Genomic DNA, 27,887 nt, shown 5'->3' with positions numbered 1-27,887 from the left:
AAGGCCATCCTTTGAATGCCTTTTAAAAGAAAAAGAAGAGTGAAAAATAATGGACATCTATTCTTGTGGCAAATCACTGTTATTTTGGCAATGAAAGGATTGTGTGTGTGTGTGTGTGTGTGTGTGTGTGTGTGTGGGTGGGTGTCTGTCTGTTCCATTACTTGAGGTCTGTGCTATGTGGCTGCATTATCAAGATATACTTTTGTTACTGATAAATATGTAAACCAAAGACAGATCTATCTTATAATGAATTTATGGTCCTTTAGTGAAAATTTGTAGCAAAATTCCAGGGCATGGTTTTATCCCACTCAATTCATGCAAAATCTATTGAGCAACATCTATTCAAGGCCTGGCACTCTGAGCAAGCAATGGGAATCCAAAGATGGAAGAGGATTTAGCAAAGGGAGTGGAGGTGGGCAGACATCTAAAACACAGTAACAGGAGAGACTGAGATTCCAGCAATTGCTGTGTGTCGAAGGCAGGATGAGCAGCTCAAAGGGTGCATGATTACCTCTACTGAAGTAAGCATTACACAGAAATCTCAGAGGCTGCAAGATGGCAGCCAGTGGCATGGGTTAGGGGCAAACAATGCTACTTTGGAAAAGTGAGGCTAAAAGAGAAGTTTTCACATCAAAACCCAGATTTCTGGCTTTTCTTGAAAAAAGTACAAGACCTGGCAACACCTGATAACCACAGGACAGAGGTGAGGCATTGACTCACCGCTTCCCAAGAGTCCCCATTCAATGAGCCAGGCCGCTGTAGGGATCTGATTTTGCAAGCTCGGTCTTAGAATAAAGACAGAGCCTTCAGGATTTTGGGTTCTGGGCCTCAAGAGGAGAAACAAAGGATAAGGGCTGAGCATTATCTGAGATTTACTTTCCTGGAAATAAAACAGCAAAAGCCAAAAGAATTGTTTCTCTTGTATCACTTGACCCTGGGTGGTCAAGGCTGACTCAGTGAGTCATCTGTGTTGCTGAGTACAGCTTGCTGATATGGCCTAAGAGGAAACATTTCACAGACTCCAAGCATATGGTCAATTTGGGATGCAGCAGCTCACTGTAGCTCTCAGCAACCCACTGCATCTCTGCTAAGGATCACTGGAGGAATCTGTTCTAGAACAAGGACTAGAACAAGCCTTGGCTAAGTCAGCAGCTACAGAAGTGGGCCCTGGCCTGAGGGGCTCACCACAGCTCCACACACAGCCTCCCCCAGGCTTGTTTCCAGCGTCAGGCCCCCAGACTTCTCATGCCTGCTCTCCCACTGTTTCCCTTTGGACACCACGTTCCACTTGTTCCACAATGTCAATAATGGACAGGCCCTTCCCACTATTTCTCTCCCTATTCCAATCTACCCATCATGCCCAACCCAGAGCAAATGAGAGCCGCAGAGCCTCCTTTTCTAAAACACTCTTACTAACGAATTTCAGGTTAGAGATTCAAACCAAGACCTGTAGACTTAGCTGGGCAATTATAAATTATAAATGCAGAATATATTTTGCAACTCCCTAGTAGATAGATAAGTTTCTTGAAATCTAGGAGCTCCTTAGAGTCATCTTTGCATGGTGGATTACATAGACACGTTTACCTTAGAAAAATCCAACTAAAAGGGATAAATGTTGACCACTTAAAACAGTGCCAGTTACTCTATTCAATAGGCAGATGTGCCCCAGAATGAACTCTAGAAGGGAGACGTGGAGTTCCTGTTCTCTCAATGTCAATTCCCACAAACGCCTCCCTAGGTGCAAACATTTCACCACCCTAGGTGTGATTCCAATGAATACTCACTATAAACCCAAACCAGCTTACCTCCCCATGGGGTTCACTGTTGGAAAAGCAATCTGATTCAGTCCTGAAGGACAATATGCATTGGTCAGGTAGAGAGATGCCACAGTATTACATTTTATGGGCACCTCAAAAGATTTTCAAGGGTAACTTTGACTGTACACATTTTCCACCTTCCAAAAGAATTTTAGAATTGTAGCCTCTGCATTAACTATAGCTCCTCCATGTGCCCCCATCCCAGTCCTAGGCCAAAAGTTGCCTGATAAATGTCCACAGAGTTCCTTAGTGTCCTGGTCTCTGGACCATGTAAGGCATTACTCTACGAAAGCTATAGCCAAATAACTTCAACTCATTCATGATGAAAAACACACCAATGACACCCTAGCTCCATGTGTGAACAATGATAATTCAACTGAAAAATGACCAGTACTATGCAATTTGGTACTGCACTTACATCTACAACCATAAAACAACCTAGAATTAAACCCACACTCATGAAACATCAGAAGTGATGTTCTAATAACTGACTTCTCTTAGCCATCAAGTTTCAAGATCTTTAGCAACTCATTCTAAGGAAAACTGCTTGAAAAAAATGAAGGATCACTTAACTATACTTAGAATTCAGAGTGAGTGCAACTATATTGTCTATTAAAAATCACTAAGTGTTCCAAAGAAAGAGTTGAGAAAATGAAGTACAAACTCTCTTTCTACTTGTTCACTAAGTATTTCATATTCAGCTATTCATTCTTGAGTCAAAGTAACTTGAGTCAAAGTAACTGACTTGCCTAAATTCAACGCACTTAGAATTAAGAACAATTTACAGTTAGATGTGTGGCTAGGCCTGCCATGGTAAAATGAAATGGCAGTTATTAGAATTTTCAAAAGAAAAGATCAGGTAATTTTTCATGGATGTAAGTGAAATCTGTCAAAATGGCAGTGAGCTCAGAGGAACGTTACTGCACTTGAGAACTACTTTTGGAATGACTCATTAATAATTTAGTTAGACTGTCAACGATGCTCTCCAATTACTCACATACCACTAGAAAACATTTCATTAGGAGATTTAAATAAACTCTTCCTGCCTCATGCTCATTACTCCCCATGTCTGCCCAAAATAAATCAGGCCCAAGTTAAAAGCTGCCCCTCCAGAAACATTTCCTTGGTTTCCCTTCCAGTGAGAAGTGGCATCTCCTTCTCCCAAACTCCCATGGCATGAGACATATATCTCATTTACTTAATTAGACTGCAAGTGCCTGGAAGGCAGGCTCCACATTCAACTGAGCCTGGCACTTGCACCCTCTAACTTCCCACCACATAGGGCTACTAGCACAATACGCTGAAAAGAGTACACGCCCAGCAAGTGTTCATGAATGGGTAAGGGAATAAATGCAGGCTTGAGGAGTTCTGTTTGGTGGTTCTGACATATCCCAAAGCCCAGTTATTTGCTAAAAATTTTATGTGAACCCTTCAAACACATTAGGTTGATATTGAAGTTTCACACAGTCATCTCATAGTGATTCTTGGTAATGAACTTCATTTGGACTAACATTAATCGAGAACGTGTATCTACCTCTCTTTCAATGTGCGCCACTTGAAAAATATTAGCCAAATATTTCTTTCTCTTTTAACAGCTAACTCATTTCATTTAACAGCATCTATAGCTGTCAGAACTTTGGCAGACTTTGTGAAAAGTATCACTTTAACTGTCTGAATTAAAAATTAATCACAAAAGTCTTCCTTTGTTTCGTTTTTACTCCTTAAACTCCCTATTGATAAAGTACTGTGGGTTTTTTTGCTTTTGTTTGTTTGTTTGTTTTTTGAGACAGGATCTTATTCTGTCACCCAGGCTGGAGTGCAATCACACAGTCACATCCCAGGAGTCTCCTGGCATGCGCCACTACACCCAGCTAATTTTTAAAATTTTTAGTAGATACTAGGTCTCGCTACACTGCCCAGGCTGGCCTGGAACTTCTGAGCTCAAGAGAATCTTCGGCCTTGGTCTCCCAAAGTGCTGGGATTATAGGTGTGAGCCACTGCACCTGGCCCTGATGTTTTTTTGTTTGCTTATTTTTAAGATCATTGAGGTCTTTTCCTCATAATACAAAAAAAAAAAAAAAAAAAAAAATGCTGTTACTGCATTTGCTAGGAGAGAAAATTCCTGTACTTTAAAATTATATTTTACAATGACTCTGCTTCCAACCTCCACCACTCCTCCCACCCAATACTATTGGGGCTGGAAGTGGGGGTGATCCTCTTGATTATTTTTGCCTTGTTTTACATGATAAATTATCAAACTTTTTTTTTTCTTTTTTTTCCCAAAAAAGGCAGTTCCAAAGACCCAACACAAAGTTACCCAAGGAATTTCCTTCTCTGGATCTGCTTGTCCAGGAGCTGAAATGTTCATTAAGGTCACCAGGCAGGCAGTTCAGGAACTCTGGACAAAAGTGAGCTCAAACCCAAGGAGACTACCAACTTCCCTTTCTTGAAAACCCTCCTGCATACAATGTCTCATTCCTCTCAACAGTTTGCTCATTTTTGGCTTCTGGAGAGTAAGTTCATTTGTTCATGCTACCTAAGTGGAAGTAAATAACCCCTATTGAGCCCCCAGCTTCGCTGCTGGCTTGTAATGCACTATTCCCCAAAGTGGTGGTTCTTATTTCTGACCCATCTTGTCCCATCAGATAACTCAGAGTTTGGTGCAAGCCTTGCAAATCATGTAGTACCAGCCCCTCATTGTAGCAGCTAGAAAATGGAGGACAAGAAAAATCCACTGATGTGCCCTTGCATCACACTAGTTACTAGTAGCCAAGTACAGTCTAGAACGCAGGCCTCCTGGCCACGAGTCCTGTGTTCTTTCTTACCTAGCCTGGTGCTTACAGCTCTCCTAGGAGTAGAGTGGCAAGCCCCAGTAGTGTTGCTGAGTGCCAGGCATGAAGCTAGGCAAGAATTAGGTCCTCTACACCCTTGCTACTCAAAGTGCATGCCACGGACCATCAGCATCTGCCCCACCGGGAAACCAGTTAGAAATGTCGAGTCCCAGGCCTCCCCCGAGACCTGCTGTATGAGACTCTGCTCTTTAACCATATCCCCAGGAGACTCACAGGCACATTAAAGTTTGAGAAGTGTTGCTCCACAGCAGGGAGGAAAAAAAAAAAAAAAAAGATACACCTTCACTTTCTGAGTTAAGCTCAGGCCATGTCCTGAGCTCATGTCACCTCCTATGGCAGATCACACTGAAGGGTGTGCTGGTGATCTGACCCAAATGGACTTGTCTTCTTTAAACACTAAGGCCGCTCAGATAATCTGCAGAATAGAATCCCTGGAGCCCCGTGGATGCCTTATGTAATCCATACAACACATTTGTCTGTTTTGTTTCCTTGCTGAAATTCTGATTTGCTTACAGACTACTGAGGGGTAAAATGCGGGAAATGTTGAGTAATAAAAGTACTTCTTTATGGAAGATCAAATATATCCTCCCCCACTTTTTTTTTCCTAACGTGATTCTCCGTAAGAATTGTGGGCAAAGGAACTCAGCACATGCTTCATGCCGGATTAAGAATGCAGGTACGGGAGTCAGCCTTCCTGGGAGCAAGGCAGAGCTCTGCTGGCTGCCATCCGTGTGACCTTGACAACTCAACCTTTGTGTCTCAGTACTGTGGGGCTTTTTTTGCTTTTTTTTTTTTTCTGTTTGTTTGTTCGTTTTTTGAGACAGGATCTCATTCTGTCACCCAGGCTGCAGTGCAGTCACACAGTCACATCCTAGGAGCCTCCAGTTCCTGGGCTCAAGTAATCCTCCCACCTCAGCCTCCCGGGTAGCTGGGACTACAGGCATGCGCCACTACACCCAGCTAATTTTAAAAATGTTTAGTAGATACTAGGTCTCGCTACGTTGCCCAGGCTGGTCTGGAACTTCTGAGATCAAGAGAATCTTCTGCCTTTAAAATGGGAACAAAAAAAACACTTTTGCTTTTCATCGCAGGATGCTAGAAAACCTCATAGGCATATGATACAGATGAAATGATAATGATCAAGCCTGGCATACAGTCAGTGCTCACTAAATATAAGCTACTGTCATTATACATATCCTATGCGTCAGTGTCATTTAAAACCACTGTGGCCCCCAGAATAGTTTCTTCTCATGATTGACCTATATAATGATCAACAGCCAATCAACATAAAGGAACCAATAATGGACTGGGCCTGGTGGCTTACACCTGTAATCCCAGCACTTTGGGAGACCTACGTGGGAAACTCTCTTGAGCTCAGAAGTTCCAGACCAGTCTGGGCAACATGGCGAAACCCGGTCTCTACCAAAAATAAAAAAAGTAGCCAGGGGTGGTGGCGTGCACCTGCAGTGCCAGCTACCTGGGAGGCTGAGGTGGGAGGATGGCTTGAGCCTGAGAGGCAAAAGTTGAAGTGAGCTGAGATCATGCCACTGTGCTCCAGCCTGGGTGACAGAGTGAGACCCCATCTCAAAGAAATAAAAAAGAAAATAAAAGAAACCAATATGCAGCCAGGCTCAGTGGCTCACACCTGTAATCCCAGTGGTTTGGGAGGCCAAGGTGAGAGGATCGCTTGAGGCCAGGATTTCAAGACCAGCCTAGGCAACATAGCGAGACCTCGTTTCTACGGGGGGAAAAAACGAGAGAGAGAGAGAGAGAGAGAGAGAGAGAGAGAGAGAGAAAGACAAAGTAATACACATAAAAGGCAGACATTGAGAAAAGTCTCGCCCTACTCAAAAACGTGTGAATTCTGGGTTTGAGCAAAAACATGCACCACCTTTCACTTCAAATTCTAATGTGTGTTGATGTAGTCTAAGAGCCCCAGAGCTTGATCAACCATGAAGAAATAAAGGAAAGGAAAGGAAAGAGGAGTCAGTCTTAGTCACGCAACCTCATGCCTCACAGCTGTCCCTTGTGAGCACACCAGCCAAATGCTTTGTCTACCTGCAAAGTGACTTTAAAAAGAGAGAACAAGGAGCTGCTCTGCACTCCCTTTTAAAAATGTGGCACATGCTGTCATTCCTTCTATGATAGTTGGCCAAAAGACAAATTTGATTTCCTTTCCCAGACTGCATTTTAATTTTAATTTTAATTTTTATGAAAGCAGGAGAAACATACTGCTCTCTCCATCCTATCCTCATTGTTTTTTTTTAAGAAAAACAAAATTAATATTGTTCCTTTTGAAAGACGAACCCCACTTCTTTTTTCTTAATTAGGCTCAACTGAAATATAGGCATAAACATTCAACTGGGCGAGCCACTCTGAAAAACATCCCCAAGCCCTGAAAATCTAAATCAAGACCAAACCAATTATAGCATTTTATTTAGGTGGTGTTTAGTTTTTGTATTTTTTTAACTGTCAAGCGATTGACAGAATTTATGGTAGGCGCAAAATGTTCAAGTATTTCTAGACTTTGGGGGAAGACGTTAAGTTTGTATATAGCCTCTAAACAAAATCATTGTGTTTTCCAGCCATGCCTTTCAGTTTAAGAGTATTGCACTTTTACCGGCCGCATCATTCTGGGTGTATACTTCTTCTAAGGAGACATTTTTCTAGCTGAGTTTAATCCAGTGAGTTAAAAGAGGGAAAGAATGCAAAATGGAACTCTCTACTTGCAGTTGGACATGCATTTGCTTTTCATCGCAGGATGCTAGGAAACCTCTCTGGTTGTCTAACTTTTTGCCTCACTTGTCTGAGGGCTGAGGCCCTGTGGACAGCATGCAAATTTCAACCCCCAACCCCATCCTCTCACTTCCCCTCCTCTATTGAGCATACTTTAGCCACAACAGGATGCTACTCATTCACCCATGGAGGCCTTACCTGTCGGTTTTCTTGATCAGGATGGCTCTAAAGATGTGCTCCAGGGGCGTCTTCTCCCGCTCATGCGTGGGCTGCACGAAGGGGTGCAGGGCTGCCAGAGAGAAGCCCTGCTGATACAGCTCCAGGAGCTGCGCGGGCAGGTCACGCAGGGAGGCCAGCCTCACCGCTGAGGACGCGGGGAGCTCCGCTGGAGTGGAGAGAGGAGAGGCTCATCAGAAACCCACCACAACGCCCACCCAGCCCTGCCCAAGCCCCGCTTCCCTTGCCCTCGGGGAGGATCCTCTAGGTCACTGCTAAAATGAGTTTGTCCCAGTTTTTACTGTCTTCAAACATACTTTATAAGCAGCCTGTCGTTTTCCAAATTACCCAAAGGCATTAATAATTGGATGTCAGCCAGGTGTGGTGGCTCAGGCCTATAATCCCAGCACTCTGCGAGGCCGAGGCAGATAGATCGCTTGAGCCCAGAAGTTTGAGACCAGCCTGGGCAACATGGTGAAACCTGATCTCTAAAAAAAAAAAAAAAAAAACCTCAAAATTAGCCGGTGCTTGTGGTCCTGGCTACCCAGGAGGCTGAGGTGGGAAGATCGCTTCAGCTGGAAATGGGGAGGTTTGCAGTGAGCCATGATCGGGCCACTGCACTTGAGCCTGGGCAACAGAGCAAGACATTGTCTCAAAAATGAAATAAAATAAAATAATAATGGAATGTCTTAGATCTAGAGTCGTCTTCTCACTGATCACAATGAAAAAGTCATTTCCACCCTCTAAAAATACAACAACAACAACAACAACGACAAAACAGAAATAAAGAAAGAAAGGAAGGGAAAAGAAGAAAAACACATTGAGCAAATATAAAAATACTAGGTGGCAAAAAGCAGCATAAACAAACTCAAAAGACAAACTGGAACAAAATTTCTGTGACCCTTAAGACAAAGGGCTAATTTCCTAAATTTGCGAACCCCACCTCGACCCCAAAATAATTTTTAAATGGGCAAAATATATGAATAGGCAATTGCCTTAAAAATGTAAAAGGCTAACCAATATTTGAAAAGACACTCTAATTCAGCATTAGAATTACACAAATCAAAACCAGGAATATTTTTACCGATTGAATTATTTTAAAATTTGGATTTTTAATTTACTTATTTTTGAGAAGGGCAAATAAGGTTCAAAAGTCAAAAGGTACAAATGTGTATTCAGTGAAAAGTCTACATCCTAGCCCTATCCTCTGCTTCCTACATTTATTTCCTTAGAGGCAATCAGTGTTATCTTTTTGTGTGTATATGCATTAACAATCAAATAATTCATACAAAAGTAAGTAAGTCTATATATTTCCCTCCTCTTCTACACAAATGTCAGCATAACATTACACACCTAGCTTTTTAAAATCAATTTTTATCAATTAACAGTATACTTTTCAGCCAGGGGCGGTGGCTCACGCCTGTAATCCCTGCACTTTAGGAGGCTGAGGCGGGCAGATCACTTGAGGTCAGGAGTTTGAGACCAGCCTGGCCAACATAATGAAACCCCACCTCTACTAAAAATACAAAAAATTAGTCGGGTGTGGTGGTGCATGCCTGTAATCCCAGCTACTCAGGAGGCTGAGGCGGAAGAATCTCTTGAACCCAGGAGGCAGAGGTTGCAGTGAGCCGAGATTGCGCGACTGCACTCCAGCCTGAGCAACAAGAGCTAAACTCCGTCTCAACAAACAAACAACAAAACAAAACAGTATACTTTTCTTAGAGACCATTTCATAGCAGTACACAGAGTTCTTTCTCATTCTTTTCTACAGATCCATTGTGTGATATACCATGGAGTATGCAAACTTTTGCTTTTGTAAGTAATCTCTTAGTGAAAAATATCATTCCTACATGATTTCACATGTGTGTGCTTATAGTACGTACAAAAAATAAATTCCTAGATGTGGAATTGCTGGGTTAAAAATATATGCATTGTGTACCTGCATCAAAACATCTCATGTACCCTGTAAATATATACACCTACTATGTACCCACAAAAAATAAAAAAATTAAAAAATAAATAAATAATTAGAGGTGTAAATATATATATATCACACACATATATATGTGTGCATTGTAATTTTTTTCAACGAGTGCTACATTTCCTCCATAGAGTAGTATGGATTTATCTGCTATCAGTGATGTATAAAGTTGTTTCTTTTCCCATACTCTGGCTACTCTCAGTAGAAAAAAAGATCCCTGTGAGATGGTAACTTATATTTCTCTTATTATGTAATTTGTATTTTTTTCTTATTAAACATTTCATATTTAAATGCTGTGTTTCCTTGTCTGTGAACTCTCTGTCCGTTATCTTTGCCTGGTGTCCTATTGGGTCATTGGACGTTTTTCTATTGGTTTGTAAGAACTCTTTACATATTAGGAAATTTAGTTTTTATTTATCTGTCCCCAATTTGGTGCTTGCCTTTTGACTTTGCATATGGTGGGTTTTGCCATGAAACACTTTTTTTTTTTTTTTTAGATGAAGTCTTGCTCTGTTGCCCAGGCTGGAGTGCAGTGGCGCTATCCCCACTCACTGCAAACTCTGCCTCCTGGGTTCAAGTGATTCCATGAAAAACTTTTTAAATGAAGCTGAATTTACCAATCTTGCTTTCAGTGGCTTCCGAGTTTTATGTCATAACAGAAAGACCTGGGATTATAAAACAATTCTCTTGTGAATTCTCATAATACATATTTCATTTTTTGCATATAAATCTTTTATTGATTTGGCATTTATCCCATGTAAAGTGTGCAGTACGAATTTAACTCCCCCCCACCACAGGGGTTTATCCATTTTTTCTCATTGATTTGAGAGGTGCCATATATCATATGCCATTTGTCATTCGTTATATTCCCAAATATCAGTTTATGACTGTGATCCATGAATCTATTTGTATAAAACCCTAGTTTAAACAATTTTAATTTCGTATTGTCCTTTAGTATCTGCTTAACCTATTTATCAAATCTTCCTATATTCCTGTTTATATTTTGAATCTTCCTAATTTGTTTTTCTACATGATCTTTAAAAATCAGCTCAGTAAGTTTCCCTTCCTCCACTAAAAAAGTCTGTGGGTATTTTTATTGGGTCACATTCAAATCATTGCTTAACTGAGAATGAGTATTTTCACCATGCTGCAAGTTCCCATGCAAGAAACTGGCAAAATTTTGATTCGTTCAATTCTTCCTTTGGGTCCCTCTGGAGCATACTAAAGTTTTCTTCACACAGATAGTACATATTTATCAGGTTTATTCCTAGTTATTCTATATTTTATTGCTATTGGAATAATTTATCAGGTTTATTCCTAGTTATTCTATATTTTATTGCTATTGGAATGATATGTTTTCTTTTTCACTTCTGTAATCGTCCCTGCGTGCAAGGGTGCTGGGGAAACAGGCATGGCCCTCATCGTGGTGGCAGTGAACCTTTCTTGAGGACAGGATGCTATCGGCCTTCAAACCTAAAAATGCACACACTCTTTGCCCAGCAACCCCACTACTGGTAGTACTTCTATGACTGGAATCACAAATGTCTTTCAAGATATATGGACAAAGATATTTACTACTGGGTTGCTCTAATAGCAATCTTAATTGCAGGACCAGTTAAACACTGGAATACCCCAGTGATTAATCCTAGGAACCATTAAGAAGATTAGAGTAAATCTGTTATGTGCTGATACAGAAATGAGTCCCAGATACATTGCTAAGTTAAAAAAAAAAGGTGCCTAACGGTGTTAATGGTATGGTCACTCTTGTGTAAATAATATTAGAAGGATGGACAGATATAAATAAAAATCTTTTTTTTTTTTTTTCCTGGAAGAAATCACAAAAACATCAACGTTGAAGAGAGGGACTGGAAGAGGGAGGAAATGGTAGAAAGTCGTTTTTACTGTATTTTATACTTTTGATCCCATTACCACCAACAGGAGTCATTTGGGTGGAAGGCTTATGAGTCATTTTTATTTTTCTCCCTATATAAAAACAATATTATTAAAAAGTTTTTAATGTACCTTAAAAATAATGTGCTTTTTAAATTTTCTAATTTTTCTTAAATTTATTCTTCTTTATTTATTTTGAGACAGAGTCTCGTTCTGTCACCCAAGCTGGAGTAAAGTGGTGCCATCACAGCTCCCTGCAGCCTTAATCTCTTGGGCTCAAGGGATCCTCCTATTGCCTCAGCCTCCAGAGTTGCTGGGACTACAGGCACATGCCGGCATGTCCCGCTAATTTTTAAATTTCTTGTAGAGACAGGGTCTTGCCATGTTGCCCAGGCTGGTCACAAACTCCTGGTTTTAAACGATCTTCCTGCCTGGGCCTTAACGTACTGTTTTTTTTGGGTTTTGTTTTGTTTTGTTTTTGAGACAGTCTCCCTCTTTGGCCCAGGCCGGAGTGCAGTGGCACGATCTTGGCTCACTGCAACCTCTGCCTCCCAGGTTCAAGTGATTCTCCTGCCTCAGCCTCCTGAGTAGCTGGACTACAGGCACACGACAGCATGCCTAGCTAATTTTTGTAATTTTAGTAGAGACAGGTTTCACCATGTTGGCCAGGATGATCTCGATCTCCTGACCTAGTGATCTACCCACCTCAGCCTCTCCCTAAAGTGCTGGGATTACAGGCGTGAGACACCGTGCCCGGTCAGTGTCCTCTGTTTAAAAAAAAATTTAAAACAAAACCTAGGGGTACTTAAGAACCACCTAACATCAGATACTGTAACTCTCATTTCCATACATCGTGCAAGAAATTTATAGGAAAAAATATCTATAGCAATGATTGACTCTAACACAAGCATTCAGCATCCTGGAGAAGGCTCTATTAATAAGAGTGACAAATGTAGGACTGGTCAGGAAAGCAGAAAAGTATGCAATCTTTCTCCTGAAAGGTACATTCAGGACATGTTGCTAGATAAACAAATCCAAAGGTAAGTATGGTAAAGAATCCCGAGCCTCTCCGTATTCCCCGTGCATGGAAACCTGTCAAGGTGTCTCACAAGCAGCTTCTTGGATGCAGGCGAGAGGGACCCTGCTCTAAACCTTGTTACAGCAGGGGTCCCCAAGCCTGGGGCCATGGACGGGTACTAGGGGCTGTCCGTACTAGAGGCTGCACAGCAGGAGGTGAGCGAGCATTATCACCTGAGCTCTGCCTCCTGTCAGATCAACAGCGGTATTAGATTCTCTTAGGAGAGTGAACCCTATTGTGAACTGCGCATATGAGTGGTTTATGAGAATCTAATGCCTGATGATCTGTCACTGTCTCCCATCACCTATAGATGGGACCGTCTAGTTGCAGGAAAACAAGCTCAGGGCTCGCACTGAGTCTGCATTATGGTGAGTTGTATAATTATTTCAATATATATTATAATGTAATAACAATAGAAATAAAGTGTACAGTAAATGTAATGCACTTGAATCATCCCAAAATCACCACCCCGCCCAACCCTATATGTGGAAAAACTGCCTTCCATAAACCAGTCCCTGGTGCCAAAAAGGCTGGGAACTGCTGCTTTAGAGCAAGGGTCCTCAAAGCACACAACCTGGTCCAGCAGCAGTTGGGAACTTGTTAGAAATGAGAAAACTTACCCGGGCGTGGTGGCTCAGGCCTGTAATCTTAGCACTTTGGGAAGCCAAGGCGAGCGGATCAGAAGGTCAAGAGATCAAGACCATCCTGGCTAACACGGTGAAACCCCATCTCTACTAAAAATACAAAAAATTAGCCAGGTGTGGTGGCACACGCTGGAGGCTGAGGCAGGAGAATCGCTTGAACCTGGGAGGCGGAGGTTGCAGTGAGTCGAGATGGCGCCACTGCACTCCAGCCTGGGCGACAGAGCGAGACTCCGTCTCAAAAAAAAAAAAAAAAAAAAAAACCAAAAACAAAGAAATGAGAAAGCTTGGGTCCTACCCTAGACTTACAGAATCAGAATCTGAGCCATCTGTGTCTCACAAGCTCCCCAGGGAGTTCGACTGCCCCCAAGGGTTTCACCTTGGCCCTCTTCCACCCACTCTACTCTCCACAGGCAAGAAAACCTGTGACCAGCACCCAGCTTCACATAGCCCAGCCCCTAGAACCCCCTGCCTTGTCAGCCCTGGGCCCGATCTGGGGACCATGCAGACTTACTCCTCAGTCTGCAGGGAGGGTGGATGGTGCCCTTTGTGTGCACTCCCAGGCCCAAGGCAGGGCAGAGACTAAGAGCTAAGAGGAGGCAAGTGAGGAGATAACTCACCACAGGTACAAACTTTAAAGGAGCTCAATATCCAAGATAAATAAATATTTAATGTAATATGTGATAAAATAAAAATCAGGGCAAAAAATTAATGATGAACAACATATCAAAATTTTTGATAAAGATAAGATCAGGCTGAGTGCCAGTGGCTCACGCCTGTAATCCCAGCACTTGTGGGAGGCCGAGGCAGGAGAATCGCCTGAGCCCAGGAGTTTGAGACCAGCCTAGGCAATAAGCCAAAACTCCATATGTACAAAAAAATACAAAAATTAGCTGAGTGTGGTGGCATGTGCCTGTAGGGCCAGCTACTAGGGAGGCTGAGATGGGAGGATCACTTGAGCCCAGAGAGGTCGAGGATGCAGTGAGCTGAGATTGCACCACTGCACTCCAGCCTGGAGTGACCGAGTTACCTTATAAATAAATAAATAAATAAGGATAGGATCGGTGTTTTTTCCTTTCACCTTAAGCCCCAATACAGCTCGCAGAGTACTGTCACTAATCCTGTCTTTATTTATTATAAAATGTTGCCTCACTCCCCTCACCCTAATCCTGGCCCAGCCCAAGATCTCCTTTTGTCCTCTTGTCCCAGATCCTGCAAATGCTGGGTGTGGACTTCATGGAAATCAGGGGCAGGTTTCATCTGCTGTCAACAGATTACAAGGCTGCTGAACCAAAAGGGCAAAACCACACGTGGCGGAGACACTGTTTGTTTTATTTGAAAAACTGAATGGACTTTCGGTGGGAGTGTAAGCCTTTATGGAGGGCAACTGCACGTTGTCAATCAAACCTAAAACTACTATCCAGCACCGAGATCCCCTCTTCTTTGATAAAACTATATACAAACAGCATCTGTGAGGCATTGAATACGAGCCCTCAAACTCAGCCAGTCTCTACAGTTCAATATTCTTTAAACGTTTCAAATTTTTCAAACTCTTCCTGCTATAATAAAATAAACCTTGAGAGTTTGGTAATTAATATATTTGTTTCCTCTTATGCACCACACTAAAATAAAAAATAAAAGCAGTTAATATGTTTAGAAGACAGGGTTCTTGCTGGGCATGGTGGCTCACACTTGTAATCGCAGCACTTTGGGAGGCTGAGGCGGGTAGATCACTTGAGAGCAGGAGTTCGAGATCAGCCTGGCCAACGTGGTGAAACTCTGTCTCTACCAAAAATACAAAAATTAGCCGCGCATGTTGGCGTGGGCCTATAGTCCCGGCTACTCTGGGGGCTGAGGTGGGAGGATCACTTGAGTCCAGGAGGCGGAGGTTGCAGTGAGCCGAAATCACACCACTGCACTCCAGCCTGGGAGACAGAGTAAGACCTCTGTCTCAGACAAAAAAAAAAAAAGAAGACAGAGTTCTATACCAGCTGCTTTCCTCACTGCCTGCTAACCCCCGGCATGTGAACACTCAATTTCTTTGTATAAAATGGTGATAACAACATCAACCAGTCTTCCATCATAGCATCATTGTGAGGATCAAGTGGGATGATGTGTGTGTAATCTACAGAGCACAAAACAATCACGGGCGGTGGCACTGGCTGTGGCGAATGGGAGGACTGGTCACCCTGGGATGGGATGACAACATGATATGGGGCCATGAAATCCTTCCCCATTCCCACCCACACCCCTTAACCTCCATGCTCCCAAATCAGTGCACTAAAAATATTACTCCATCAACCACTTTATATTTAAATGCTGCCTGAATAAAACATAATACCTTTTAAATTTTTATCTTTAAAATCTAAAGATGTATTTCCTGTCAAAGCTAAGCAATTTTATGGCTTTAATTTTTGGTATGCATGCTGTCAAAGTAAGTTTAGCTTCATGGTTAAAAGAAACAAATAAAAATGAATCTCAATGATCTTAAAGCAATAAAAAAAAAAGGCTCCTATTGTAAGTATGATTAAAGACCTTAATCTCATGTTTCTATTTGAACCCTAACCTTAAAAATACAAAAGAAAACACAGTTCTTACGAAGTGACCAATTCCCCAGTGTTGCTCCTAGGTAAACAAACAAAGGAATGGTTTCTCCATTTGGATGGACATAGCAATTGTAGCCTGTTGGTCTCTTTCTCACCCTACTTATCAGAGTAACCTCTCCACTATTTTGTTTTGTAATAGTTGCCTGATTTCATTTACAAATTATGTAACCTTGGGCAAACTATATAGCTCCCTCCCCATCTCTTGGGACCCTCATTTACAAAATGAAGACTTTGAATGGGCAATTGCAAAAGGCGCTTTCAACTTTAAAATGCAATAATTTTAGTATTTCAATTTGGAGGCTAAGGTACCAGTTTCTAACTAAAAAGTAACATTGGATAATATAACAAATGTTTTCAATGTTAACTGAAAGAGTTCCCCCAAACCAGAGCTAGAATTGGAATACGGAACACCCACATGGCATGTGTGGGTGGCGGCAGGGAGGAAGGAGAGGCTGGAAGATACCCGCTGCCAGTGGGCGGGAGAAACATCACTGCTGTCCGAGGGTTCCGGCCTTCTGCCTGCCCAGGCACTAGGGATTCTGGGTTAACTGTCCTCCGGGGCAGTGTGGGGAGCTTTTCAGAGGAGTTCTAGGGAAGAGAGGCCTGCCCAGTGGTGGGAGAGAAAACAAGTGTTTCAAGTATCACTGAGGATGATGGGTCTCCTTCATCCTAGAGGAGAGCTACAAGAAAACGGCGTGGGTTATTCTGAAGTTACTTTGGCTGCCTGGCCTTTGACCAGGACCTGACTCTAAGGCTGAACTACATGAATCGTCTCATCATAAGTTAAAATTTCTAATTATAACTTCATAGTCTGAAGACAAGGGACACTGGTGAGGCTGTCTTAGCCACCGTTACCCTCCAAAAAGAGAAAATGCCAGCCTACTCAGAGTGGGCTGCAGCCGCGAGGGCTGACCACACCTTTCTCTCCACTTTCTAATCCGTCAGGTTCTATAGTCTATCTATAGTGATCCCACTCGCCTTATCTGGGAAGGACACCCACGTGCTCCCACACTGCCACAATCTTAGCTCACTGAAACCTCCGCCTTCTGGACTCAAGTGATCCTCCTGCCTCAGCCCCTTGAGTAGCTGGGATTACAGGTGTGTGCCAACATGCCCAGCTAATTTTTGTATTTTTAGTAGAGACAGGGTTTCACCTTGTTGGCCAGGCTGGTCTTGAACTCCTGCCCATCTTCATCCCATACCAGGGCTTTGTCCTGCTGCAGTGCAAAGGACAGTTCTCTCCTGGCTTCTCCCCAACCTGGGCAGGGGCAGAGTCTCATCTCCTTACTGGACAGAGGGCTTGGTGCAGATCCCAACGCCAGTAACAGAGACATCTGCGGGCCAGGGAAATAAAGTAAACAAGAGACACGAGCCAGGGGGACAGCAATGACCACCTAGGCCCCATCTTGCCCAAGGGGGCAGCATCTTGTCCTTCTTGCCTGGTTGCTGCTAATAGGCAAGTGGGCCCATTGATGCCAGAACTTCTCACTCTTACTTTCAAGAAGTCTGGAATCTTAATCTTCCTAATCTTCAAATGTGGCAAGTAATTGTCATTTTATTTTCAATCCCATATAGCCAAAGCCAAGACCTGGCAGCCTGCAGAGTATGGATGCGGGCATTTCATAAAGGTGGGGGATGGATGCCCTGCACTCCTTCCTATCGCTGACCCTGGCACTGTCCAGGCACGGTGTGAGCATCAGTCATCATGCACGGAGGAGGATGCCATTCTGTTCATTCCCACATCATCACAAGGTACATCAAAAGCTTCAAGGACACATCTGCAGGTGTTTGACACTGGCCTCTATTTCCTAATTCCTCTTTTTTTCTGTACTGGCACTGAGATGAACAAAAAGTTTAGAATCACATGATTGCATTTTGAATCTTTGGGAAATCTTTTTTTTTATTCTGGACTCTATTACCAATAACAGACTTTTCTAAAATCAAAATATAGAAACTACTGCTGAAAAGGTATTTTGGGTGGCATGAGAGTCCAAACGTCTTTTGAAATAAGTGTTTTGTTTTTCTTTCAGAAAATAATTCCATATAAATAAATAAACCATTATTCCAAGAACAGAAAAAAAAAAAAGGAAAAGAAAGGAATGAAAACAGAGAACAAAACATAATCCACAAAACCACACATTTCTTAACACTCCTGGGATAAAGTAAATTTTGTTTTTGCTATGACTATGTTTTGTTTAGCAAAAAACATTCTGCAGCCCCATTTATTCTCTGGAAACGAAGCCCTTCAGACATTTGCAAAGGGCCAAAGTCAGGTCTTTGCTATTTCAAACTTTCTTATTGGGAAAGTATCAGCCTCTAACACAAGAAAGAAACCACTGCATACAGCAACTGCCCATTTCACTCAGCTCTGTAAAGCAGGAAACAGCAGGCTGAACTGCAACAGCTTCTATTATTTTGCCCAGAAATCATCTGTGACTTTAACCTAATTATTCAAAGTCCAACTTTGCTTTTCTAATTACATTCGCTAATGGATCTGTCAATACGAAGGAGTGCAACATGAGACAGACACCATCTCCCTCGGGAAATTTCCCTCACAGGTGAAGCTGATAATGACACTGCTCAACCAAATCTCTCTTTTTAAAAAAGTTCCTTCAAGACTGCTGGTGCTATAACATCAATCTGCCTGGGCTTTGCAGTAGATCCAATTTAGCAAAACACTAAAATCCATCACTTTTCGATGCGGGACTTTTTATTGTATAGGTAGGAAATAGGAGCCCAATTTTTAAAATAATGTTTGCAGAAGGCAAAGCCCATGTCTTCTGTATATGTCATTTCTAAATCTGTGGAATAAGTTAAAATGTTTGTTCCAGGGCTTTAAAAATTTAGACTTCTGTCATTTTCTCATTAAACAAATTCATGTTTCTGAAACTTAAAAAAAACAACACACACACACATATCCAGGCTCAGGAGACCACACCACTAAAATACTATTTTTAAAATTTGAAGTGAAATTTCCATAACATAAAATTAATCATTTTAAAGTGAACAATTTGGTGGCATTTAGTACATTCATGATGTTGCATAACCATAAACTCTATCTATACGTTCTGAAACATTTTCATCCCCCTCAAAGGAAACCCCACGTCCATTACGCAGTTGCTCTTCCCATTCCCCTCTCTCCCCGAGCCCTAGCAATCGCCAACATGCTTTCACAAAAGAACTATTCTTTTTTAAAATTGTAATTGATTTTTGTTGTGTATATTTAAAGAGTACAACATGATGCTTTGATGTACATATACTTAGCTCAAATGATTACTACAGTCAAGATAACCAACATAACCATCATCTCACATAGTTAGTTTTCCTTTTTGTGTATGGTAAGAGTACCTAAAATCTATTCTCTGAGCAGATTTCCAGTATATGATGTTATTAGCTATAGTCCCTGTGTTGTACATTAGATCTCTAGATTTACTTATCATACATAACTGCAACTTTGTACCTTTGACCTACATCTCCCCTTCTCCCTGACCCCCTAAACTACAGTTCTACTCTCTGTTTCCGTGTATTTGATTTTTAGTTTAAGATTGCACATATATGAGAGATTATGTAGTATATTTCCTTCTGTGTCTGGCTTATTTCACTTAGCAGAATGTCCTCTAGGTTTACCCAGGCTGTTGTAAATGGAGGATCATCATCTTTTTTAAGGCTGAATAATATTCCTTTGCGTATATATACCATAGTTTATTTATCCAGTCATCTATTAATGGATATGTAAGTTGTTTCCATATCCCGGCTATTGTGAATAATGCTGAAAGGAGCACAGATATTTCTTCAACATACTGATTTCATTTCCTTTGGAGAAATACCCAGTAATGGGATTGCTAGATCATATGATATTTCTATTTTTAATTTTTGATGAACCTCCATATTGTTTTCCATAATGGCTGTGCTAGTTTACATTCCCACCAATGGAGTGCAAGGGTTCTCTTATTCTCCACATCCTCACCAGCACTTCTTATCTCTTGTATTTTTGATAGTAGCCATTCTAACAGGTGTGAGCTGATATCTCACTGTGGTTTTGATTTGCATTTCTCTGATGTTTAATGACATTAATAACCATTCTTTCCTATATGCGTGGACCACTTTTATATCTCCTTAGGAGATATGTCTATTCAGGCCCTCTGCCCATTTTTCAAGTTGGGTTATTTGTATTCTTGCTATTGAGCTGAATGAGTTCTGAAACGCTATTCTTAATACCTTAATTAAACCATGGATGAACACACAGGGGAATCTCAGTAAGACTAAAAGAACTTCTTCAAGTTTGTATAAACCTAAGATTCTGCAGGTCAATTAGGGAGTAACTGGCAAAGTGACAGATGCCTCACCAAATGAATTAAGTTGCCAGCCAGACCACAAATGACTGTTAAAGCATCAGGCTGTGGTGACAGTGGGAGGGCAGGGAGAGTTAAGTTGTTATTGGTTTGCTTGTCATTTCAGAGAATCACGCATAGTCAATGAATGACACACACACACACACACACACACACACACCCCACTGTACCATAAAAATTCAGTGTCCAAGTATTTGTAAGGAGACTGCCTCAACAATTTCCATTGACTGTATCCATTAATAAAACCCAGAAGATAGCATTATTGCTCATCTCACCAGTCCATTTTGTCAGAGAAGACACAGGCTAAGATACATCAAGAAGCCTTTTTAAGAAACACCAGGTCTCCTGATGCTTAGATTTACTAGTGGGTACTCAAATATTAAAAGCAACCAGCTAGAAATGGAGCCTCGAGTATTAACAAAATATTTCATACATTTAAAAGTACTTTTGTTAGAGAAGACACAAAGGATCACCAATTACTCAGAATCGGTAACCAAACTCATCCATACCAAATCCAAGAAGAGCTTTTTGTGAGTCAGAAGAAAGCAAATTATGAATGTTTTAAGCCATTTTCCTAATGAGTATGATAGCTGACATTCTTGGTAGTTCTCCTGATTTTGAGAGTACATTATGCTGATGGCATCAAAGACTAACCACTAATGAATATGTACAAACAATATAAAAATTAAACTACTGTATTTACAATGTAAAATGATTTGTCATAGAAATCCTGTATGGATTTTCTATTATAAAATCTCAAGACTTAATTTCTCCATGTCCTTATGGGTTTTTTCCAGGCACTGCGGCTTCCTCCCACATCCCAAAGATGTGCACGTTAGGTAAACAGGCATGTCTACAGTGTCCCAGTTTAAGTGAGTGTGAGTGTGTCTATGAGAGTAGTCCTGCAATAGAATGACATCCTGTCTAGGGCTGGTGCCTGCCTTGCATCCTGAGCTGCTGGGACAGGCTCCGGCCACCCAAGACCCCGAACTGGAATAAGCGAGTTGGAAAATGAATGAAGGAATGAATACAAATAATTGTAAAATAAAAATGTGTAAAGTCTGTGATAATCACACAGATGCACAACAATAAACAATGTGGAATGAAAGAACTTGGCGAGCCCACCAAATTTGTTATTGTTTTTGAACTTCGTGTTGGAAAGAAGTGCTCCTTACAAGTTTCACTTTGCAGACATTTATTCCTTGATTTAACCCACCACCACTACAACCACCATCACTCACTGTTTTACCAAAAATTGGGTAAGTCATTACCTTACTTGTTTTATTAATATTTCTTACCTGTATGTACAGCTCACATTTATTTCCATGTTTAGTATTAGAAATGTTTTGGTCTTCATGGAGAAGTTGGGTAATGTTTTTGTGGCCAGAAATATGCCATAGGAATTTAACTCTTGATTTTCTCAATTAGCCTATGGTAAAATTGGTTTCATTATACACTGTTTCACTTACAGTTGCAGTTTCCAAGAACCTACTGACAATGTTAAGTGAGGACTTACTATGCAGAGGTAAACAGTACCGAAAACAATGCTGTTGCAGCCAAGCTCTTAGAGAAAACATATAAGAAAAATAATGCATCTTTACAAGGCACTTTTGAGGAGTCTCAGATTCAATGAAGAGTATGATTGCTCTGACACCTTCTCAGACAGGTGTGTTGAAGGCAGAGGATCCCACTGAAGGAGCGCCTTTGATGGGTAGCAGGTGCTGAGGCTGCACACACACTCTGACCCTCGAGTCCACAGAGCCCCTCACAGCCCACGTATGTTCTCACCCACCCACCATCTGAAAAGTCGAACTAGGACCCAGGCAGGCTACCAAGTCTTTCAGAACAAGAAGAGCCATGGCGGATTTTTCAAGTCTGAAACAACCAAGCACCATTTTAATTCCCCACATCGAGGCAATACCATTCATCAGCAGTAGAACTGCTAAGACACTACAGCTCATCCATATTAGACTATTAAGTAGAAATACTGAAAATGAGTTGGATCCATAGCTTTGACCTGGAAGAATATCCAGCACAGATTGAGAAAAACATGAGGCAGAGTGACACACATATTCTATGTGCTCACTGTTAGAAAACCAAACCGAACCCCTGTAAATGTGTCTAGGTACGCAGCGGGTACAGGGAAGCTATAGAAGGAGACCCACTTGGAGGTTAACATTATTAAATCAGGGGGTTGGGGACTGGGGCTGGGGCAAGTAGAGATCAACTGTTTTTTCAATAACTTACTTTCACGGTTTCATTTCAAAATAACAGAAATAATGTTAATGAGACAGAACTGTATAAGAGGACAATGACAATGGAATAACACCATTAAGTGTTTCAACCACCAAAGTCAGGGCCAGAGTCATCCTCTAAACTTCATGAGCCTAACAAATTCAAGGAAGAGAAAAAGAGAGAGAAAGAGAGCGAGACAAAAAGGAGATACAGGGAGGCTTTCTCTTTTTTTGAGACGGAGTCTCGCTCTGTCGCCCAGGCTGGAGTGCAGTGGCCGGATAGGGATAGGGAGGCTTTTTTTATCCACGCCATCTAAATATGAGTCCCCCTCCTTCATGCATACAACTCTCTCTCTTCCTCTCTCTCTCTCTCTTCCCCTCACTCTGTCTGTTGCCATTCTTTCCCTCTCTCTCTCTCTCACACACACACACACATACACAAACACACACAGCTCTCTACCTGTGCTATCCAAGACATGTGGCTATTGAGCACTCAAAATGTGGCTAGTCTGAATGAATGTGCTATAAGTATAAAATGTTCAACCAATTTCAAAGACTTAGCATGAAAAAGAGTTTCTAAGTTATCTAAGTAAGAAGTTTTTTATATTAATAACACTAAAACAACAATGCTTTGGATATATTAAGATTAAATAAAATATATTAATATTAATTTCATGTGTTTCTTTTTACCTTTTAAAAATGTGGCTTTTAAAATGTTTAAACTTACATATGTGGCTCAAGGTATATTTCCATTGGACAGCTCTGTTCTGTATCATTAATTACCAATCATTTATTTCACAGCATCTATCACAACTTTTAATTCTATAAATTGTTCATTGAAGTTTTTTTTTTTTTTCCTGTCTTCCCTGTTAAATAAGTTCCACCGGGCCAGAACCCATGCTGAATTTATTCACCAACAAGCTGGCCAACCCAAGAGTGCCTGGAGAAGGCTCACTAGCAGCCATCATTAAATGAAGAAATTCTCCTCTGATAAGGCCACAGTCCACATCAGGACTGCAGTAACACTCTCTCCGTCAAAGAAAGTCCAATGCAAACTGCTACCTGTAGTCACTCTGGTGGATGGTGAACTCTGGGGTCCCCATACTCCCTGGGCCCTAAAGCAGATTAGCCACAAGACCAAGATGAAAGAACCATAATGAGTGCTGGAAAAGAGTCAACCAGTGTAAAGCTCAGAGGAAACCTAGAAACCTTTTTTTAAAAAACCGTGGTAAAATATGCCTAACATCAACTTTATTATTCTAACAATTTTAGGTTCCATTAGGGAAACTGACATTGTCGTGCAACCCTCACCACCATCTATCTCCAGGAAATCTTCATCAACCTTCTCTCTCAGTCCACCTCCAACAAGCAGAAGGGACAACTCACTTTCAGGTCACCAACTATCCTTCTCTGTCCCTGCTAGTGTGAGCAGGAGTTACAAAAGCAACAGGAAGAAAAAAGAAGCTGCTGAGTTGGGATAATTCAAAAACATGCCACTGGGAAAATCAAAGGTTGATATGATAACAAAAGCAAAGGAAGAATGTAAAAATTTCACTTTGTAAAGATGACCAAATAATAATAGGACAAAGACCATGCTTATATACAAGAAAGTGACTGGAAATCTCAACTCCAAACAGCAGAAAATGGAAAACAAGAGATTTCCCAAGAAATATGATACCCGAGGGTATGAGCACACTTGAGTTTGGCATCTACACAAGAAACGAGGTCATTTCTTTTTTCTCCTTAGTTATCATCAAGGTCTCAACTCTGTAACAAAATTTTACATTGGTTTATCAATAAAGTCTTAGGTGAATTTTCCAAAGTTTCTGAATAATATAAAATGATGAATTATGGAAACTGTTGGAAACTGTTGGAAAGACCACATGCAAGACCAGTTTCAAGAGGCTTATGACAGAATAAATTCCACACTCTGGGGGCTTGGCACAACTTCTATCCACAAAAGAAGCCCACTCATTTGTTCAAAGTCACCACCCAAAGACATATCAGCAAATTCCTATCAGTGGATTCTCCTTTTCCTCCCTGTAGTGTAGACACACCATATATTCAGCAGTGCAGTCACATAACCATTCACTAAGTCTACATCATGCATTGTAAACGCATTTTAACAAATAATATTTCTCTTTCTTATGGTATCACAAAAGATTCAACAAAACTCAGTCAAATAAGAACAGGACCAGACAGTTCTTGTGCTCTAAAACAGGCTCCCACACCTGCATTTTCAGCTTTGCATGAAGGATTACCACCTTCCTGCGTAAACTCCCGAATTGGTGCATGGAAATAGAAAATCATACACATGAGTTGAGCAGCTCTGGCTCCATTAACCAATTTGCATGCAAAATCGACATCAGCATCCTCTGGTCTATTTTGTGCCTATGTAAGAGATGGCATTTAGGATGCCTTGGGAGTCGTCTGCTTTTCAGAGGCATTTTGGTTCCCACTAAACAAACAGGATCCCTAATGGTGTTTGGGCGCACGTGCACGTGTATGTAACTCCCAGCTGCCTTCTCAGGCATTCCAGTGAAAAGGAGAAAAGTTTGAGAATGAGATCAAGTAAACAATTAGGTGACAGCCAATGGTCAGGGGGATGCTCTTCAGACTAATACAACGAAGCAATCAGGTGAAAATCATTTCTAATTACACCCAGAAGAAAAATACAATCTATCAACAGTTGGCACAAGAAAGGAAAGATGGATTTTTAATCAGGCAAAGGAATGTACTTTCTGGACTTGCCAGTGATCATTTACTGAGATGGACCATGGAGAAGTTTGGCCTTTGAGGTTGTGTATGAGGCATTTATGTGCTTATAAGGAATCTTTAGATTTTCTCTAATATATTATTTCTTCCTTCTCTTCCTCTCTCCTTCTTTTCTTTCTTTTTGCTTTTCTTCCTCCCTTCCACCCAGGGAGCCACTAGCCACGTGTGGCTATTGAGCATCTGAAATGTGGCCAGTGTGACTGAGATGTGCCCAAAGTATAAATACACACAGAGTTTCAAAGACTTGGAAAAAAAAAAAAAAGTCTCCCAATAATAATTTTTTATTGATTCCATATTGAAATGATAAATTCTCTAAGATATTGGATTAAATAAAATATATCTGAATATTAACTTGCCTGTTTTCATTTTTTAGTGTGGTTACTAGAAAATTTTTCAATGGCATTCACAAGTCATATTGTATTTCTATTGGACTGTCCTGGTCTAGAACCTTTTGTTTTAAATAGATGCATTTTCTTACAGTCCAAAAAAAAACACGATCCCTTGTCGACTTTTATGGAGGTGCCAATTTAATTCCTTTTTCAACATTCTTTAGCTACAGCTACAAGTTGAGGTCACTTCTTTTTCCCAAAATAAATTCGTAACACCAAGGAATGGGGACAAGCCATCACAACCCTTACAATGTGGGATCAAAAGAGTAACCTTCCTTGAAGCACATTAAGTCTTTGTGTTGTTTTTTTTTTTTTCTAACTGTCGCTATTCCAAATTGGAGGAAAAAAAGTACAACTTTTTCCTGCCTTCATGTTTGATGATTTGCTCCCTGTGTCCCTTAAATGCCTGCTCTTCGAGAATCTCTAGTAACACAATCACACGGCTTCCAAAGCGTTTACCTCTCAGGAGCCACTGCATTCCCGACCTTCTTCTGCCCCGTTGGCAGGCCCCAAACATCCTCCTGAGTCACACATCTCACCCCATGTGGGGATTACAGGCTGCGAATCACTGCTCTAGCAAAACTAGAAATAACTGCTGGAGGCAAGCAGCCAGCCGGCATCCCACAGAGATTATTCATAGCAGAAATATCAATAGACAGTAGGCCCTCCAGTTGGTTGTGTTGAGTCCCTGGAAATGCTTTGTACTGAATTTTCTAGATGATTTATGTTATGCTCCAGAAAGACAATGTCTCCCTCACACACTTAATAAATGTATCCGTGTGGTATTAATGTTTCAACTTAACATAGCTTTCCCCTTCCTGTACTTTCTGGTCTGGCTCCTTGGGGAGTGGAGTGGGAAGGCTTCATGATATCTGAAATCCCCACAAATTCATAAGAAGTGAGTAGGATTATTACTTTGTTTTAACCAGAGTGCACTTTATCTTAGTTCTAAATTATGCAGATCCTATTAGGCAAATAAAGAACAGAAATCTGGAATTGAATTATAGGAGAGAAAGCTGATTATTCACCAAATCTGGCTCAGGCAGATGGGTGGTGTAGTGGCTCCAGTTCCTGATCTGGAGCCAGATTACCTGGGTTCAAATTTCAGTGCCATCCCTTACTAGCCATATGACTTTGGATGAATTCTGAATGCTAATGGGCCTCATTTTTTGTCTACAGAGGATAAAAATAACACTTTTCTCATCGGGCTGCTTTGAGGATTGAGATAATGCACGTAAAGTACTAGAACTGCGCCTGGAACTGGGAACTCCTCCATACATGGGAGCTGCTAAAATCACTGTTGTTATCACCATTATTCAAAACCCTAATCACCTCACACATTGTTACTAAGAGTGACAGACTGTCATGACCACGACTTGATCCTTGTGTGTTGAAACCACTACAGCTCTGCATCAATATTCTTCAGGTTTCACACATGACTTTAACTTCTCAGCCATTTCTGAATGTGAGCCAAAAATGGTCTAGAACATCAAGACTCAGAAAAATCAATGAGGCAAAAGCCATGTTGACGGACTGCTGCCTCTGACTTGCACCGAACTCCACTACAGGCTGCTGAAGTACTTACGGAAAGGGGCATGAGGAGGAAGGGGCGGGGCAAGTCTGCAGCGGAACTGCAGAAGCCTAGAGAGCTGGTTCTGGAAAACGGCCCCATCTCTAGAAGTGACCAGGAAGCAGCAGGAGGAGGGGTGCGGGAGGCCCCGGGGAGGCGCAGCAGGGGAAAGAGGTGGAATCGTGGCAGGAATACATTTAGGACACAGCACACAAAGCAAAGGCAGAAGACTTGTCACCCCCATCCTGACCATTCTCCACGCTGTCTCAAATCCATCCCAATTTGTAAAATTAAATGTGCAAACAGAAAATGTTTCTCTGAAAGAGTCATAAAATGTCAGCTTCTCCACTTTCCTTCCTAACCCACAATTTTTAATTTCCTCTACTAACTGCCAGAACAAGGGCTCATATCTTAAATTGTCCTCCTACCTTAGGCCTGCCTTGCCTGCAGCTCTGTCTGGGAGCATTTCAGGCAAAACATTTAAAATGAAAAAATAAGCCCTAAATGTCTATCCTTAGCTATGGCATAGAAAGGGGAGGCTGAAGAGATAGTGTCTGGCTACATCCAGGCACACAGAGGTGGTGGCCTCAGAGAAGGAAGGAAGGCAGGGTGACAACCTGAGGCCCATCCAAGGGCTCTCCCACTGCACCATGATGCTGCATGACCTGAAGTCCACCAGCATCCTGTTCAGGTTAACATGTCTCCCATGTCTGTGCTCCCTCAGGTGGCTTCCACAAGCAAATTAGCTTC

General features: G+C 41.5%; 2 protein-coding genes across 5 annotated transcripts in view; both read right to left on the bottom strand.

Moving 5' to 3' along the window:
- The window catches only part of DPH3 (diphthamide biosynthesis 3), a 271,923-nt gene that overhangs the window by 171,442 nt on the left and 72,594 nt on the right, over window positions 1–27,887 (bottom strand). The window lies entirely within an intron of this gene.
- The window catches only part of RFTN1 (raftlin, lipid raft linker 1), a 203,402-nt gene that overhangs the window by 110,047 nt on the left and 65,468 nt on the right, over window positions 1–27,887 (bottom strand). For all 4 annotated transcript variants that reach the window (XM_050779561.1, XM_050779559.1, XM_050779563.1 and 1 more), the window contains exon 3: window positions 7,604–7,790. In XM_050779561.1, coding sequence (XP_050635518.1) covers window positions 7,604–7,790 — 187 coding nt within the window. The remainder of the gene's footprint in view (window positions 1–7,603; window positions 7,791–27,887) is intronic.

This window comes from Macaca thibetana, chromosome 2 (genome assembly GCF_024542745.1).
Source record: "Macaca thibetana thibetana isolate TM-01 chromosome 2, ASM2454274v1, whole genome shotgun sequence".
In the NCBI taxonomy this organism is placed as follows: Eukaryota; Metazoa; Chordata; class Mammalia; order Primates; family Cercopithecidae; genus Macaca; species Macaca thibetana.
Note: the sequence above shows the minus strand (reverse complement) of the source record. Positions and strands in the feature narration are given on the sequence as shown.